At 45.3% G+C, this 16,953-nt stretch overlaps 2 protein-coding genes across 5 annotated transcripts in view; one reads left to right on the forward strand and one right to left on the reverse strand.

Moving 5' to 3' along the window:
* Positions 1 to 1,082: 1,082 nt before the first annotated feature.
* Positions 1,083 to 9,853, reverse strand: LOC130295082 (Fc receptor-like protein 5). Of its 4 annotated transcripts, none has more exons than XM_056545352.1 (9): positions 9,736 to 9,853; positions 7,952 to 7,972; positions 5,482 to 5,739; positions 5,139 to 5,399; positions 4,537 to 4,704; positions 4,201 to 4,464; positions 2,389 to 2,664; positions 2,031 to 2,309; positions 1,083 to 1,422 (listed from the first exon to the last, which is right to left on the reverse strand). In XM_056545352.1, exons 1-9 carry the CDS (start codon positions 9,764 to 9,766, stop codon positions 1,295 to 1,297), a joined length of 1,686 nt encoding a protein of 561 aa, XP_056401327.1. In that variant the 5' UTR covers positions 9,767 to 9,853; the 3' UTR covers positions 1,083 to 1,294. The 4 variants fall into 4 exon arrangements, with proteins under 4 accessions (XP_056401327.1, XP_056401326.1, XP_056401328.1 ...); XM_056545351.1 differs by having other exon boundaries at positions 4,537 to 4,797; positions 9,736 to 9,851; XM_056545353.1 differs by lacking the exon at positions 4,537 to 4,704.
* A 5,764-nt stretch (positions 9,854 to 15,617) lies between these two features.
* The window catches only part of ITGA10 (integrin subunit alpha 10), a 52,679-nt gene continuing 51,343 nt past the window's right edge, over positions 15,618 to 16,953 (forward strand). The window contains exon 1 of the mRNA XM_056545260.1: positions 15,618 to 15,744. Within this exon, the coding sequence (XP_056401235.1) occupies positions 15,693 to 15,744 (52 nt within the window). The 5' untranslated portion in view covers positions 15,618 to 15,692. The remainder of the gene's footprint in view (positions 15,745 to 16,953) is intronic.

Raw genomic sequence — 16,953 nt, forward strand, 5'->3', positions numbered from 1 at the left:
ATCACCTCCCACCACCACAAGGGAGGGACACGCCTCCTCCTACCACACACCAATCACCTTCCACCACCACAAGGGAGGGACACACCCCCTCCCACCACACACCAATCACCTCCCACCACCACAAGGGAAGGACACGCCCCCTCCTACCACACACCAATCACCTCCCACCACCACAAGGGAAGGACACACCCCCTCCTACCACACACCAATCACCTCCCACCAACACAAGGAGGTACACGCCCCCTCCTACCACACACCAATCCCCTCCCACCACCACAAGGGAGGGATACGCCCCCTTCCTCTGAGAGAATTTCAGTAGTGTGTGAATTAACCCTAATACAGTCCTGTAAGGAGCCACATTCTAGGCATATGTATGCACATATAGGTGCCTAAAAGATGTCATCCAGCCATCCACCTTGTCTCTGTCCAAGTATCTCCCTGAAAGCAGCCCCCACCCTCCTGAGAAACACAGACCATGTGGTTTCTACCCTGTACTGATGAGTCATGCTTCCTTTAGTGCTGAGCGCTGGGAGGTATGTGTGTGCAGCCTCATCCAATCAGACACTGTACCTCTCTGCTCACAGAGCAGGAGGGTGGGGGCTGCTCTCAGAGAGTGGGCTGGCTGGCAGAGCTGCAATGATTCCTGCCAGATGTAGGCAAGGGGAAGGAAGGATGATAAAGATGCCATGCATTCTAGGCAAGATTATTTACAGGGAACATATCCAGGTAGTGTGGTGACTTTGGAGGTTTTTTATTTATTTTAGTACCCTGGAGTACCCCTTTAAACTACATGTCCAGCCATTTTTTTATTTTTTTTATTTTTTTTGCTTTAACATACATTCCTAAAAAAAAAAAAAGTCTCTTTGGAGTTCTGTACTAAAAATACATAAAACAGCATAGAATACTTATGTATATGTATATGTTTGAATACACATACTTATGTATAATCTGTTTGTAATTAGAATCAATACCAGACACAGCCCGTGGACAATTGTGGCGCTGTTTTTTTTTTTTTTTCTTTTTAACCAAATGACAAAATAACTGAACCCAAAAATGCCACGAAATGTCAAAAATGTATGGAATAATTTTCGCTTTATTTAGAAAAGAAATTAAAAAAGAACTCATAATGGCGGTGAAGTAACACCCTGAACCCTGGTGGCCCCAGACACTTCCAGATCCAATCCAATTAGAGCCAGAAATTCTGTAGTAACATTACCTGACTGATAGCTCACTAGCACACCATGTGGTTGGATGTGAAACTGCAGTGTTCCTGCCAATGTGATTAATAAAGTTATCATCGGTTCCTTGGAGGCCGTCCTCTCACTCCCCCTATTGGTTTTTTGTGGTAGAAGATGAGACCGGCGGCAGCCATTAGTGTCAGTCCGGACAGCACCAGTCTCATTATATTCTGATGTGTATAGTCTGGTAGAGGAAGACATGGAAAAGAGTGATCGTCATTCTGCTCTGATTATATAGGGGGCAGTATTCTCCTCCACGTAGAGAAACCAGTGTGCCCGGCCATTGAAGACAATATATCTAGTTTCAATACCCCATACTCGATATTCAGGATCTCCATTAAGTCAAGAGAGTCAACAAAAGGAACTCCTCCCTTTTGAGTGGTGGTCCCCACACTGTGGACCTCCGGCTGTTGCAAAACTACGACTTCAAGCATGCCCGGACAGCCGTTGGCTGTCCGGACATGATGGAAGTCGTAGTTTTGCACCATCTGGAGGTCCATCTGCAGACCACTGCTCTGGAGGACTCCACCATGTAATGCTTTGTTTGACCTGCGGTGGTGCTGCATGAGAACTGAACACTTGCTAGTAGGTTCCCCCTGAGGATTTCAGATGGTTAATAGGGGACCGACCAGCATTCCTCTTATGTTGTTCATAGCAACCAATCAGATTGCTTCTTTCATTTTTCACAGGCCTCTTTAAAAAGGAAAGAAGCAATCTGATTGTTTGCTATGGGCAACTGCACCACTCTTCTTCTGCACAGGTTTTTATAAATCTGCCCCCGAGGGCACTCACCCTGGATTTGGACATATGAGATGTCGCTCGTTTTCCTCATGGGGCCCGACACCCTCCACACCTCACAGGTATAGTTCCCAGAATCCTCCAGCTGAGTGGACTGGATTATATAGGTGTCCGTAGACCTGTTTTCCTGGACTTTCCACCCGTCTTTGTAGAAGGTAAACATCAGTTCTGAATCGGGTCTGAGAGGGTTCAGTCTGGTGAAACACGTCAGGGCCAGGCCGTGTCCTAATATCCTCAAGGGCGGCACTTTTATCTCGGGATAGGAGAATAGTTCTAGAGGAGAAAATGTTGGCCATTGAGGTATGAGTAGAAGATATGTCAGATAGTGAAGACGTGACAGGTCCAGACTCACCTTCTACGAGGATATACGACACGTTTCCTGTCTTTGTTAGGGTAGGAGTCATCACCTGGCAGGTGTAATTCCCAGAATCCTCCCGCCGAGCGAACTGGATTCTGTAGGTGTCAGAGGAACCGAATCCCTGCACCTCCTGACCATTTCTGTAGAAGGCAAATCTCAGTTCTGTATGGTCCCTGAGAGGGTTCAGTCTGGTGTCACAGGTCAGGGTCAGGTCATCGTCTTCTGTGATCCTGCCTGAGGGCGCTTGAATTTGTGGGTGTGAGATCAGTTCTGGAAGAGAAATGTGTAACCGTAGAATCTAAGGGTACGTATTATCTATATCTATTGGCAGGACCGAACTGGTCATGGTTTGGTCATTCATCACTTTTGGCTCATGTCCCACCACCTGTTCCTTTCATCACAAGAGGCAGAAGAAGTGATGGAGCCATTCCTCCGCCCACCAATTAACCTCAAGAAACCTGTCGGTCCATCTTGAGTGTCTACTTAAAGGGGTACTCCGCCCCTAGACATCTTATGCCCTATCCCCAGCGGCGTGACCCCCGCCATCTCAGCTGCGGCCCGCCAGACATGCAGTGCACGAGCGACCTTCGCTCTGTGCCGGATGACTGGCAATGCGGGGTGGAGGCTCGTGACGTCACGGTCACACCCCCTTCCATAGATTTGCACTGAGGGGGCATGGTCGTGATGTCACAAGCAGGGCGTGACCGTGAAGTCACAAGCCTCTGGCGATGCACCCGATGCTCTATACGAACACTGGGTGCAGCAGGGAGATTGCAGGGGACCCCCACGATCAGACATCTTATCCCCCTATCCTTTGGATAGGGATTAAGATGTCTAGGGGCGGAGTACCCCTTTAACAGTTTATCCAAGGTTCCTACTCTTTTGCCTTGGGATCCGCATCCATGTACAGTGGTCACTCAACTTACAATGGCCTCAGGTTACAATATTTTCGGTCTTTTCTGGACCATCGTGAGCTTGAAACCAGACTCAACATACAATGTACAGACAGTTCAGATCCGTGAAATGTGTCAATGGCCGGAAGAACCGACCAATCAGAATGGGCATTCACTGGTAAAACACCTGTATTACTGAAGTGTATGCACTGAATTCCTGTCTGGTAGCGCCCCCTACAGTACAGGGAGGTATTACATGTTCTGTTCTCTTTACCTGTATTACTGAAGTGTATGCACTGACTGGTGCCTGGTAGCGCCCCCTACAGTACAGGGAGGTATTACATGTTCTGTACACTTTACCTGTATTACTGTAGTGTATGCACTGACTGGTGTCTGGTAGCGCCCCCTACAGTACAGGGAGGTATTACATGTTCTGTACACTTTACCTGTATTACTGTAGTGTATGCACTGACTGGTGTCTGGTATCGCCCCCTACAGTACAGGGAGGTATTACATGTTCTGTACTTTTTACCTGTGCCAGGGTTAGCTGCTCCTTTGGACACCAGGTGAGGGCGACTCCATGTTACTTTTTTTAGGACACTGTGTACTGTACAGGACCCTGAAGAAGCTCCTGTCCTCTACATAGACAGTGTTTACAGCTCCCAGCAGATCTTTATTATTTTTATATGTAAGGATTTGCTTTATCTATATTAGTTATCTACTTATTTTTCTTTAATCCTCACTTTTTCCTATTTTTGGTTGACATTTTGGTGGCTTCAGAACCAATTACCAGGTTTCCATAGAGTTATGGTCTCAACATACAATGGTTTCAACATACAATGGTCATCCTGGAACTGATTAATATTGTAAATTGAGGGACCACTGTACCCCCCACATGATCGCAGTTACTTACCACTAACAGAGATAAGGGAGTCATCGGAAAGTGTGTAGACCTTTTTATCATGATCTTCAATGACTTTCGCACATTTGTACTTCCCAGTGACTGTTCCATCCAGTTTATCAATGAGTAACGAAGAGTCACTGACCGAGGACTTTACCTCGATGTCATCCTTGTAAAATGTTGTGTTTCTGACTCTGTATTCAGAGCGACTATGACATCTTAGAGTCAAGAAGTCTCCTTCTAGAATATCCTGGGGTCTCTGGAGGATAAGTGGGGCTGATATGGAAACACTGAATTAAAGTCACATCCCTTATGCAGTTTATATTTGTTGACTTTATTGTCACTCACCGTAGTTGACGTTCAGCTTGACAGGATAACTGATATCACTCTCACTGGTATAACACTTGTAATCCCCTGCTTCCTTCCATGAAGCAGATTTGATGGTAAAATTCTGTTGCTTTTTATTTATTGGTTTTTCATCTTTGTACCAGTAATATATTGGTTTTCCTTGGTTATCTGAGACAACATCACAGGATATAGTAACTGTGTCACCAGATAATATATTTCTCCAGTTTGGTGTTAAGGTGACCACGGGTCTAACTGTGGCAACTGCAATAAAAGGACAGTCTATTAATAAAAAAAACGTCGTCAATGCTGCGCAGCCAACCAGTGATATTACTCCAAGGCCAAAACTAACATCATTATTACTTACTACATAACAATTCTACACTATTACTTGGTAAAAATTAGGATTATTAGTTGGAATACTCAAATGTGGAGAATTTGACAAGAAATTTGTCTTTTTTTTTTTGTTCCTCGGGGGAAGAGGGGTGTAGTGGCATGAGGGAGGGGTCCATTATTGTTGTTTTTTTTCCCTTTAAGACCCCCCCTTCCCCATTAAGAATTACTTTGATCTAACAAGTAGAGAACAAGAAATGACTACTACTCACTTGTAACATGGATGTAGGATTCAGCGTGTATACGTTGATATCCATTACCAATCTGTCTCACTTTACTACATCTGTACTTTCCGGTCACATCTCTAGTAGCTTTCTTGATATATAACTCAGAGTTATTGGCCGAGGACTGAATCTCTATATCTTCCTTGTAGAATGTTGTGTTTAGGACATTATATCTAGGGGGGCTGTGACATCTGAGAGTCAAGGACTTTCCTTCATAAATGGATGGGGGTTTCTGCAGGATGAGAGGAGCTAAGAAAAAGAGTATTATGGATGAGTCCATTAATGTATATGACACTACAGGACACGGAGACCTGCATGAGGAGGAGCTCACCTTCTCTAATGTAAAGATTGATGGGGTGGCAGATGTCACTCAGACTGGAATGGCACTTGTAGCTCCCTAAATCTGTCCATGAAGCAGATCGGATTTTAATGTTCTTTTGGTTGTTTTCCATTTGTTCTTTCCCTTTATACCAATAATAAGTCTGGTTCTCCAGGACAGCGGATCCAATGTCACATGTCAGAGTCACCGAGTCTCCTAATAATACATTTTCCCAATTCAGTGTTAAAGTCACCACAGGCCTGACAGCTCCTACAGAATAAAAGCAATGTCATTGAGGAACAGCGTGTAGGAGGACTATGGTGGACTACAACATCATGAGGTCACAGGACTATGGTGGACTACAACATCATGAGGTCACAGGACTATGGTGGACTACAACATCATGAGGTCACAGGACTATGGTGGACTACAACATCATGAGGTCACAGGACTATGGTGGACTACAACATCATGAGGTCACAGGACTATGGTGGACTACAACATCATGAGGTCACAGGACTATGGTGGACTACAACATCATGAGGTCACAGGACTATGGTGGACTATAACATCATGAGGTCACAGGACTATAGTGGATTACAACATCATATAGTCACAGGACTATGGTGGACTACAACATCATGAAGTCACAGGACTATGGTGGACTATAACATCATGAGGTCACAGGACTATGGTGGACTACAACATCATGAGGTCACAGGACTATGGTGGACTACAACATCATGAGGTCACAGGACTATGGTGGACTACAACATCATGAGGTCCCAGGACTATGGTGGACCACAACATCATGAGGTCACAGGACTATGGTGGACTACAACATCATGAGGTCACAGGACTATGGTGGACCACAACATCATGAGGTCACAGGACTATGGTGGACTACAACATCATGAGGTCACAGGACTATGGTGGACTACAACATCATGAGGTCACAGGACTATGGTGGACTACAACATCATGAGGTCCCAGGACTATGGTGGACCACAACATCATGAGGTCACAGGACTATGGTGGACTACAACATCATGAGGTCACAGGACTATGGTGGACCACAACATCATGAGGTCACAGGACTATGGTGGACTACAACATCATGAGGTCACAGGACTATGGTGGACTATAACATCATGAGGTCACAGGACTATGGTGGACTATAACATCATGAGGTCACAGGACTATGGTGGACTACAACATCATGAGGTCACAGGACTATGGTGGACTATAACATCATGAGGTCACAGGACTATGGTGGACTACAACATCATATAGTCACAGGACTATGGTGGACTACAACATCATGAGGTCACAGGACTATGGTGGACTACAATATCATGAGGTAACAAGACTATGGTGGACCACAACATCATGAGGTCACAGGACTATGGTGGACTATAACATCATGAGGTCACAGGACTATGGTGGACTACAACATCATATAGTCACAGGACTATGGTGGACTACAACATCATGAGGTCACAGGACTATGGTGGACTACAATATCATGAGGTAACAAGACTATGGTGGACTACAACATCATGAGGTCACAGGACTATGGTGGACTGCAACATCATGAGGTCACAGGACTATGGTGGACTACAATATCATGAGGTAACAAGACTATGGTGGACTACAACATCATGAGGTCACAGGACTATGGTGGACTATAATATCATATGGTCACAGGACTATGGTGGACTATAACATCATGAGGTCACAGGACTATGGTGGACTACAACATCATATAGTCACAGGACTATGGTGGACTACAACATCATGAGGTCACAGGACTATGGTGGACTACAATATCATGAGGTAACAAGACTATGGTGGACTACAACATCATGAGGTCACAGGACTATGGTGGACTACAACATCATGAGGTCACAGGACTATGGTGGACTACAACATCATGAGGTCACAGGACTATGGTGGACTACAACATCATGAGGTCACAGGACTATGGTGGACTACAACATCATGAGGTCACAGGACTATGGTGGACTACAATATCATGAGGTAACAAGACTATGGTGGACCACAACATCATGAGGTCACAGGACTATGGTGGACTACAACATCATGAGGTCACAGGACTATGGTGGACCACAACATCATGAGGTCACAGGACTATGGTGGACTACAACATCATGAGGTCACAGGACTATGGTGGACTACAACATCATGAGGTCACAGGACTATGGTGGACTACAACATCATGAGGTCACAGGACTATGGTGGACTACAACATCATGAGGTCACAGGACTATGGTGGACTATAATATCATATGGTCACAGGACTATGGTGGACTACAACATCATGAGGTCAAAGTACTGGAGAAGGGGGTACATGATAAGACTGAAACACATACTAATATTTCAACATGTCCCTCCCTGAGACGATACAGAGACTATTACCCCCAGCTATGGCTACAGACATAAAGACTATAAACAGACTCACCTGAACAATCCATGAGCAGCCCTGGAAAACACCCAAAAGTCAACGATTAACGAGAATATAATAGACACGATGGGAACAAAGATACATAATAGGATTACTGAACGGATTGTCTCACCAGAAGCCACCATAGAGGAGGTCCCCCCCATCAGGACCCCCCCCCCCATCAGGACCCCCCCCCCCCATCAGGACCCCCTCAATAAACCAACTCACTCGTAACATGAAGTTCTAACCATAGGCGGCCATTTTGGAAGCTATGGAGCGCTGACCTTGGTCTCCTAGTCATTGATAATATACATAGGAGGAGATTTATCAAAACCCGTCCAGAGGAAAAGTTGCCCAGTTGCCCATAGCAACCAATCAGATCGCTTCTTTCATTTTTAACAAGGCCTCTGCAAAATGAAATAAGCGATCTGATTGGTTGCTATGGGCAACTCAGCAACTTAACCTGTCCAAAGGAAAAGTTGCTGAGTTGCCCATAGCAACCAGATGGCTGCTTTCATTTTTCAGCAGCCATTTTTAAAAATGAAAGCAGAGATCTGATTGGTTGCTATGGACAACTGAACACCTTTTCCTTCGTGCAGGTTATGATAAATCTCCCCCAAATATCTTTCCCCCCCCGATCCCTCTATGTCTTTTATGTCACTACTATTATAACCCGTTGATGTCTGTTCCCTTGGAAAGCTTCTTGTACTTTAAAGGGGTACTCCGATGGAAAATATATATATTTTTTTAAATCAACTGGTGCCAGAAAGTTAAACAGACTTGTAAATTACTTCTATTAAAAAATCTTTACCCTTCCAGTACTTATTAGCATCTGTATGCTACACAGGAAATTCTTTTCTTTTTTAATTCCTTTTTTGTCTTGTCCACAGTGCTCTCTGCTGACACCTGATGCCCGTATCAGGAACTGTCCAGAGCAGGAGAAAATCCCCATAGCAAACCTATCCTGCTCTGGACAGTTCCTGACACGGACAGAGGTGTCAGCAGAGAGCACTGTGGACAAGACAAAAAAGAAATTCAAAAATAAATGAATTTCCTCTGTATTATACAGTAGCCAATAAGTACTGAAAGGATTAAGATTTTTAAATAGAAGTAATTTACAAATCTGTTTAACTTTCTGGCACCAGTTAATAAAAAAAAAAAAGTTTTCCACCGGAGTACCCCTTTAAGGTGGATTTTGATTTTATTTTATTTTTTTAAATGAACTGGTGCCAGAAAGTTAAACAGATTTGTAAATTACTTCTGTTGCAAAATCTTACTCCTTCCAGTACTTATTAGCTGCTGAATACTACAGAGGAATTTATTTTCTTTTTGGAACACAGAGCTCTCTGCTGACATCACGAGCACAGTGCTCTCTGCTGACATCTCTGTCCATTTTAGTTGGAGAAAATCCCCATAGAAAACATATGCTGCTCTGGACAGTTCCTAAAATGGACAGAGATGTCAGCAGAGAGCACTGTGCTCGTGATGTCAGCAGAGAGCTCTGTGTTCCAAAAAGAAAAGAATTTCCTCTGTAGTATTCAGCAGCTAATAAGTATTGGAAGGGTTAAGATTTTTTAATAGAAGTAATTTACAAATCTGTTTAACTTTCTGGCACCAGTTGATTAAAAAAAAAAAGTTTTCCACCGGAGTACCCCTTTAAATAATGCAGTCTATTATTATTTATTAAAGAGAAGGCCTGGAGGCTCCACCATGTCGTAGGATGAGGCCTGAGGTCCCAGTAATGGACCCACCACCCCGAGCCCAGTTCTTCGTGTCCCATAATATGAAGCCCCGGTACTTACATGTCACCGCGGTGAAGAGGAGGATGGGCATGGCGACGGCTGCAGACGCACAATGACAAATGTTTCTGGGTCATAAAGATAAGACTCTGCTCTCACGTCCTGTGGTCAGAGCCAGGGCTGGTGTCGGAACGCAGAACCTGACCCAGAAAAATCAAAAAATATTGACGTAGAGGAAAAAAAAAACAAAGTGCTGACAGGAAAAGAAACACAGGCCCGCTCCGTCACCTGGGGGCCCACAGTGGGGGTCCTAGACTACGGGGGCAGGGTCATGTGACTTCACTGATACGGGGATTCACACTATCTGCACTGTGGTGAGGGAAGAGACTGGAGCTGTTAGGAGGCTTGTCTGATTTCTTTTTTATACAGGTAACAAGCTGAGATTAGGAGCACTCTCTTAAAGGGATACTCCGCCCCTAGACATCTTATCCCCTATCCAGTGGCGGGACCCCCGCAGTCTCTGTGCAGCACCTGGCATTCGTTTAGAACGCTGGGTGCGGGTGGCGGGCGTCGTGATGTCACACCCCCTCAATGCAAGTCTATGGGAGGGGGCGTGGCTGCCGCCACGCCCCCTCCCGTAGACTTGCATTGAGGGGGCGCGACGTGACGTCACAAGGGGCGTGTTCGTGACGTCACAACCCCCGCCGCCTGCTCAAAGCGTTCGGAACAAAATGTTCCGCACGCTGGGGCAGCGGAGTACCCCTTTAAAGGGAACACTGCTAATCACAGATTGGCAGCCACGCCCCTCACATAGACTTGCATTGAGGGGGTGTCACGTGATGTCATAAGGGGCATGGTCGTGACGTCACGTCACGACACCCCCCCCCCCAACCCGCCCCCCCGCCACCCGCTCCAAGCATTCGGATCAAAATGTTCCCTTTAAAGGGAATACTGCTAATCACAGCTCGGCAGCCACGCCCCCTCAATGCAAGTCTATGGGAGGGGGCATGGCTACCGAGCTGTGATTAGCAGTATTCCCTTTAAAGGGGTACTCCGCTGCCTCTTTGTGGTGTGAATGTCACGTCCCCCGCCGCACCGCTCCAAGCATTCGGAGCAAAAATGTTCCAAACGATGGGGCAGCGGAGTACCCCTTTAAAGGAAACACTGCTGTTGACAGATTGGCAGCCACGCCCCCTCCCATAGACTTGCATTGAGGGGGTGTGGCGTGAAGTCACGACCGCTCGCTCCAAGTGTTTCGGAACAAAATGTTCCGAACAATGGTGCAGTGGAGTACCCCTTTAAAGCTAACACTTTTACACGGGTAACAAGCTGTGGATAGCAGACACCTCCACCCCCATGGCCAAGTCCAAAGAGCTGTGGTGTCCCAGCACCAATGGCCGTCCTGTGGCTTCGGACCTGGCAGCACCGGTGTTGGGCCCACTGGAAGACTGATCGTTACATTACTTTTCAATAAAGTGCATAACATAATTAATGTATTATTTAAATAATAATTAGTTGTTGTTACCTTGATGTATGTTATTTATGTGTTACTGTGCCTTTAAGCAGAGAGCAGTGTACCCCATGTGACCCCTGCCTGCCAATGGGAACCCCTAAATTCTTCCCCATATATTGTAGTGGGGGAGGAGTTGCCCCAGTCTAGTCCAGTTCAGTTCCAGATTAGTCTGAGCACCAGTGTGGTTAAAGGGTACCTTTCATCAAAAATAACTTTTGATATATTCTAGATTAATGTCTGCAGAATAACTTTCCAATTGCATGTTATTAAAAAATATGCTTCTTTCTATTTAATTTTCCACTTTGAAAAATTGACCACTAGGGGTCTCCCTACCAGTCCTTTTTTTTTTATTTCAGACTCATGCAGGAGTCCTAAATCTCAGACTGCAGCCGGGACACAGAGAAACTCCCTGGCAGGGAGCAGTGCTGAGCTTGTCTGTGTCCCGGCTGCAGTCTGAGATTTAGGACTCCTGCATGAGTCTGAAATCTATAAAAAAGGACTGGTAGGGAGACCCCTAGTGGTCATTTTTTCAAAGTGGAAAATTAAATAGAAAGAAGCATATTTTTTAATAACAGGCTATTGGAAAGTTATTCTGCATACATTAATCTATAATATATCAAAAGTTGTTTTGATGAAATGTACCCTTTAAAGGGGTACTCCGGTGGAAAACATTTTTTTTTTTTAAATCAACTGGCTCCAGAAAGTTAAACAGATTTGTAAATGACTTCTATTAAAAAATATTTACCCTTCCAGTACTTATTAGCAGCTGTATGCTACAGAGGAAATTCTTTTCTTTTTGAATTTCTCTTTTTTTTTTTGCTTGTCCACAGTGCTCTCTGCTAACACCTGATGCCCGTATCAGGAACTGTCCAGAGCAGGAGAAAATCCCCATAGAAAACCTATGCTGCTCTGGACGGTTACTGAAACGGACAGAGGTGTCAGCAGAGAGCACTGTGGACAAGACAAAAAATAAATAAATAAATTTAAAAAAAAGAATTTCCTCTGTAGCATACAGCTGCTAAAAAGTACTGGAAGGGTAAAGATTTTTTTTTTAAATAGAAGTAATTTACAAATCTGTTTAACTTTCTGGCACCAGTTGATTTAAAGAAAAAAAAAAATGTTTTCCACCGGAGTACCCCTTTAATCCATTTAACGCCTCTCCCCATTGATTTCAATGAGACACTCGAAGTGAGGAGACCACGGTTTTCAGTTCGGTTATAAAAATGGATGCAGCTCATTGAAATGAATGGGGTACGGCGCAGGATCCGGCAGGCGGTATAGAAATTCTCCTGCCGTATGGCGGCTGGCGGATCCACAAATCGTAGATGTGTATTCATCCCGATAGAAAGCGAATGTAAAAAAGAAATGACTGTAATAATGCTGATCACCACTAGAGGGCGCTGTGAATGATTGCTCACAACGGTATTACTTCAGACCTTTCGCTAGGGGGCCCCCTATCTGACCTTTCACAGTTTTTAGCAGTTTTTCTCAGCGGACACTAGATGGCGCCTGCGCACTACCTTATTTTTTTATTGCAATTGCACAATTTGTGCAATTGCAATGTGTCTATGCAGCAACCTTCTCATATATATCATAACTTGCCAGATTTTTTTATTTTTAGAGTCTAGGATAGTTGAGTGTTAGTCCCGGTGGTTGCTGTACCACTTGTCACCCAGCTTTCCCAGACTCCTGAATGGACAATGTATGTATGCACCAACATTCTTATATATCATAACTTGCCAGATTTTTCATTTTGGAGTCTAGGAAAGTTGAATGTTGGCCCTGGTTTGCTATACCACTTGTCACCCAGCTTTCCCAGACTCCTGAATAGAAGATGTGAATACATATACAGCGATGCAGGCAGGAGGGATATATAACTTCCTAGCCAGGCAGCATAGACCTCCAGGAATTCTTCTGGGGTGAGACGCTGCGGCCTCCTGACCACATAGTAATTAAATGTTACTGTATGTACAGGACGTACAGCTATTAACCCTGTATCCCTGTAGGAAGAGGCAGTCCGGGCATGCTGGGAGTTGTAGTTCAACAACAGCTGGTTAGGTGCTGATCAACAATTTTGAACTTTGCCCTATTTGTAGGGTAGTATTTCCTAACCAGGGTGCCTCCAGCTGTTGCCAAACTACAACTCCCAGCATGCTGGGAGTTGTAGTTTGGCAACAGCTGGAGGCACCCTGGTTGGGAAACTCTACCATAGACTGAAGCGCCTACTAGAAACATTGCAGGTAAAATAAATTATCATAAAAATTTAATTAAAAATTTCCAGAATTTTTCCTAGACTCTAAAAATTAAAAAAATCTGGCAAGTTATGATATATATAAGAAGGTTGCTGCATAGACACATTGCAATTGCACAAATCCATTCAGGATTCTGGGAAAGCTGGGTGACAAGTGGTTTAGCTGCCTCCGGGACTAACACTCAACTATCCTAGACTCTAAAATGAAAAATCTGTCAAGTTATGATACATTAGAAGGTTGCTGCAAAGAAACATTGTCCATTCAGGAGTCTGGGAAAGCTGGGTGACGAGTGGTATAGCTGCCTCCGGGACTAACACTCAACTATCCTAGACTCTAAAATGAAATATCTGGCAAGTTATAATATATAAGAAGGTTGCTGCATAGTTACATTGTCCATTCAGGAGTCTGGGAAAGCTGGGTGACAAGTGGTATAGCAACCACCGGGGCCAACACTCAACTTTCCTAGACCCTAAAAATTAAAAATCTGGCAAGGTATGATATATAAGAAGGTTTCTGCATGGAAACATTGTCCATTCAGGAGTCTAGGAAAGCTGGGTGACAAGTGGTATAGCTGCCTTCGGGACTAAAACTCAACTATCCTAGACTCTAAAATGAGAAATCTGTCAAGTTATGATATATTAGAAGTTTGCTGAATAGTTACATTGTCCATTCAGGAGTCTGGTAAAGCCGGCTGACAAGTGGTACGAGGTACGTATAGCTGGAGGAGGCCGCGCACATACAGTAACATTTAATTACTATGTGGTCAGGAGGCCGCAGCGTCTCACCCCAGAAGAATTCCTGGAGGTCTATGCTGCCTGGCTAGGAAGTTATGTATCCCTCCTGCCTGCATCGCTGTATATGTATTCACATCTTCTATTCAGGAGTCTGGGAAAGCTGGGTGACAAGTGGTATTGCTGCCACCAGGACTACCACTCAACCTTCCCAGACTCTGAAAATAAAAAATCTGGCAAGTTCTGAGATATGATATATCAGCAGGTTATTACCTAAATAGATACATTGTCCATTCAGGATTCTGGGAAAGCAGGGTGACAAGTAGTATAGCTGCCTCCGGGGCTAACACTCAACTTCCCTAGACTCTGAAATTAAAATCTTACAAGTTACAGTAAATATCACAAAGTTGCTGCATAAATAGGATATATTGCCCATTCAGGGGTCTGGGAAAGCAGGGTGATAACTAATAGACTTGCAATAGAGGTTATTTATTCTGCTTTTTCTATGTAACAGGAGATCTACCTGTTGGGTTATACACTGCTCCTTGCTATATTGCTGCATATGTCTTTAATACTTAAGTTTAGGAATCTGGGAAAGCTGGGTGGCAAGTGGTATAGTTACCACTGGGGAAGGACTACTACTAAACTTTCCTAGACTATGTTATACAAAAACTGTCAGGTTATGAGTTGCGATATATCATAAGGTTACCGCATAAATAGCAACATTGACAATTCAGGAGTCTGGGAAAGCTAGGTGACAACTGATAGCACTGCCATAGGGGTTATTTAATCCGCATTCGTATGCAAGAGAATAGCAGATACCTATTGCGTGATACATTGCTCCGTGCTTTATTGCTGCATATGTATTTAAGACTTCAGTTCAGGAGTCTAGGAAAGCTGGGTGAAAACTGATGTTATTTCCCCTCAGGAATTTTCCAGACTAAAGACAAATCTTCTGCCTACGTCCAGGCGATGCTTCACTCATTTCTCACAGCATAAATATTGAGAGCATCCGTTCAGGTGTCTGGGAAAGCTGGGTGACAATCCCATAGATGGAGGCACCCTGTTTGGGAAACACTGTTTTAAGTTTGAATTCTGAAATTCAGCAGGCGTTCAGGAGTTTGGGAAAGTTGGATGACAATCCCATAGCTGAGTGAGGCAGAGTGTTAACCCCCTGGTGCTCAGCAGATGTTCAGTTGAAGTTCGGCAACAGCTGGAGGCCCCCTGGTGGAAAATACTACTCTACGTATGGAGCAGCTTCCTCTGCACTTCACCTTGACCCCTCCATCCAGGTCTCTGTGGTCCGGGGCACTTCCCACCTCTGCTGGGTGGCGGTTCCCTGGATCCACCCCCTGGGCAGCTGCCCCTGAATCCACAGACAGCCGGGTCCAAGACCAACCAGGATTATTTATAGCGGCCAATGGGACTGAGGACTGAGGACAGAGCGAGCTTTCAGCCTGTGGCCGGGGGAACACCCAGCTCAGCCCAAATTCCGGGCACTTTCCTCCAACATTCACTGAGATCATGGAGCGTCGGCGCTCACTCATCCTCCTGCTCTGTGTCCTCCTCACACAAGGTGAGTGCTGGTCCTGGGACCCGGACACCTCAGGGTTGTCCATCTGGGACTGTAAATCTGGTGTCAACACTGTTCTGGGTCTGCAGGTAAAGTTCTCATAGATCCAGGGTTGTCACCCTAGTGGGTCAGGTATTGTCACCCTAGTGGGTCAGGTATTGTCACCCTAGTGGGTCAGGTATTGTCACCCTAGTGGGTCAGGTATTGTCACCCTAGTGGGTCAGGTATTGTCACCCTAGTGGGTCAGGTATTGTCACCCTAGTGGGTCAGGTATTGTCACCCTAGTGGGTCAGGTATTGTCACCCTAGTGGGTCAGGTATTGTCACCCTAGTAGGTCAGGTATTGTCACCCTAGTAGGTCAGGTATTGTCACCCTGGTAGGTCAGGTATTGTCACCCTGGTAGGTCAGGTATTGTCACCCTGGTAGGTCAGGTATTGTCACCCCAGTGGGTCAGGTATTGTCACCCCAGTGGGTCAGGTATTGTCACCCTAGTAGGTCAGGTATTGTCACCCTAGTAGGTCAGGTATTGTCATCCCTAGTGGGTCAGGTATTGTCATCCTAGTAGGTCAGGTATTGTCACCCTAGTGGGTCAGGTATTGTCACCCTAGTAGGTCAGGTATTGTCACCCTAGTGGGTCAGGTATTGTCACCCTAGTAGGTCAGGTATTGTCACCCTAGTGGGTCAGGTATTGTCACCCTAGTGGGTCAGGTATTGTCACCCTAGTGGGACAGGTATTGTCACCCTAGTGGGTCAGGTATTGTCACCCTAGTAGGTTCAGGTATTGTCACCCTAGTGGGTCAGGTATTGTCACCCTGGTAGGTCAGGTATTGTCACCCTGGTAGGTCAGGTATTGTCACCCTAGTAGGTCAGGGATTGTCACCCTAGTGGGTCAGGTATTGTCACCCTAGTAGATCAGGTATTGTCACCCTAGTGGGTCAGGTATTGTCACCCTAGTGGGTCAGGTATTGTCACCCTAGTGGGTCAGGTATTGTCACCCTAGTGGGTCAGGTATTGTCACCCTGGTAGGTCAGGTATTGTCACCCTGGTAGGTCAGGTATTGTCACCCTGGTAGGTCAGGTATTGTCACCCCTGGTAGGTCAGGTATTGTCACCCTGGTTAGGTCATTGTCACCCTAGTAGGTCAGGTATTGTCACCCTAGTAGGTCAGGTATTGTCACCCTAGAGGGTCAGGTATTGTCACCCTAGTAGGTCA

Source organism: Hyla sarda, chromosome 11, assembly GCF_029499605.1.
Source record: "Hyla sarda isolate aHylSar1 chromosome 11, aHylSar1.hap1, whole genome shotgun sequence".
In the NCBI taxonomy this organism is placed as follows: domain Eukaryota; kingdom Metazoa; phylum Chordata; class Amphibia; order Anura; family Hylidae; genus Hyla; species Hyla sarda.

Bases quoted from the DNA above. Each gene is read 5' to 3' on its own strand.
- LOC130295082 (XM_056545351.1), bottom strand. From the start codon at position 9,766: ATGCCCATCCTCCTCTTCACCGCGGTGACAT. The intron at 4,465-4,536 runs GTGAGTGACAAT...TTTCCATATCAG, and splicing joins CAAGCTGAACGTCAACTACG to CCCCACTTATCCTCCAGAGA. The intron at 2,310-2,388 runs GTGAGTCTGGAC...TTTCTCCTCTAG, and splicing joins GTCGTATATCCTCGTAGAAG to AACTATTCTCCTATCCCGAG.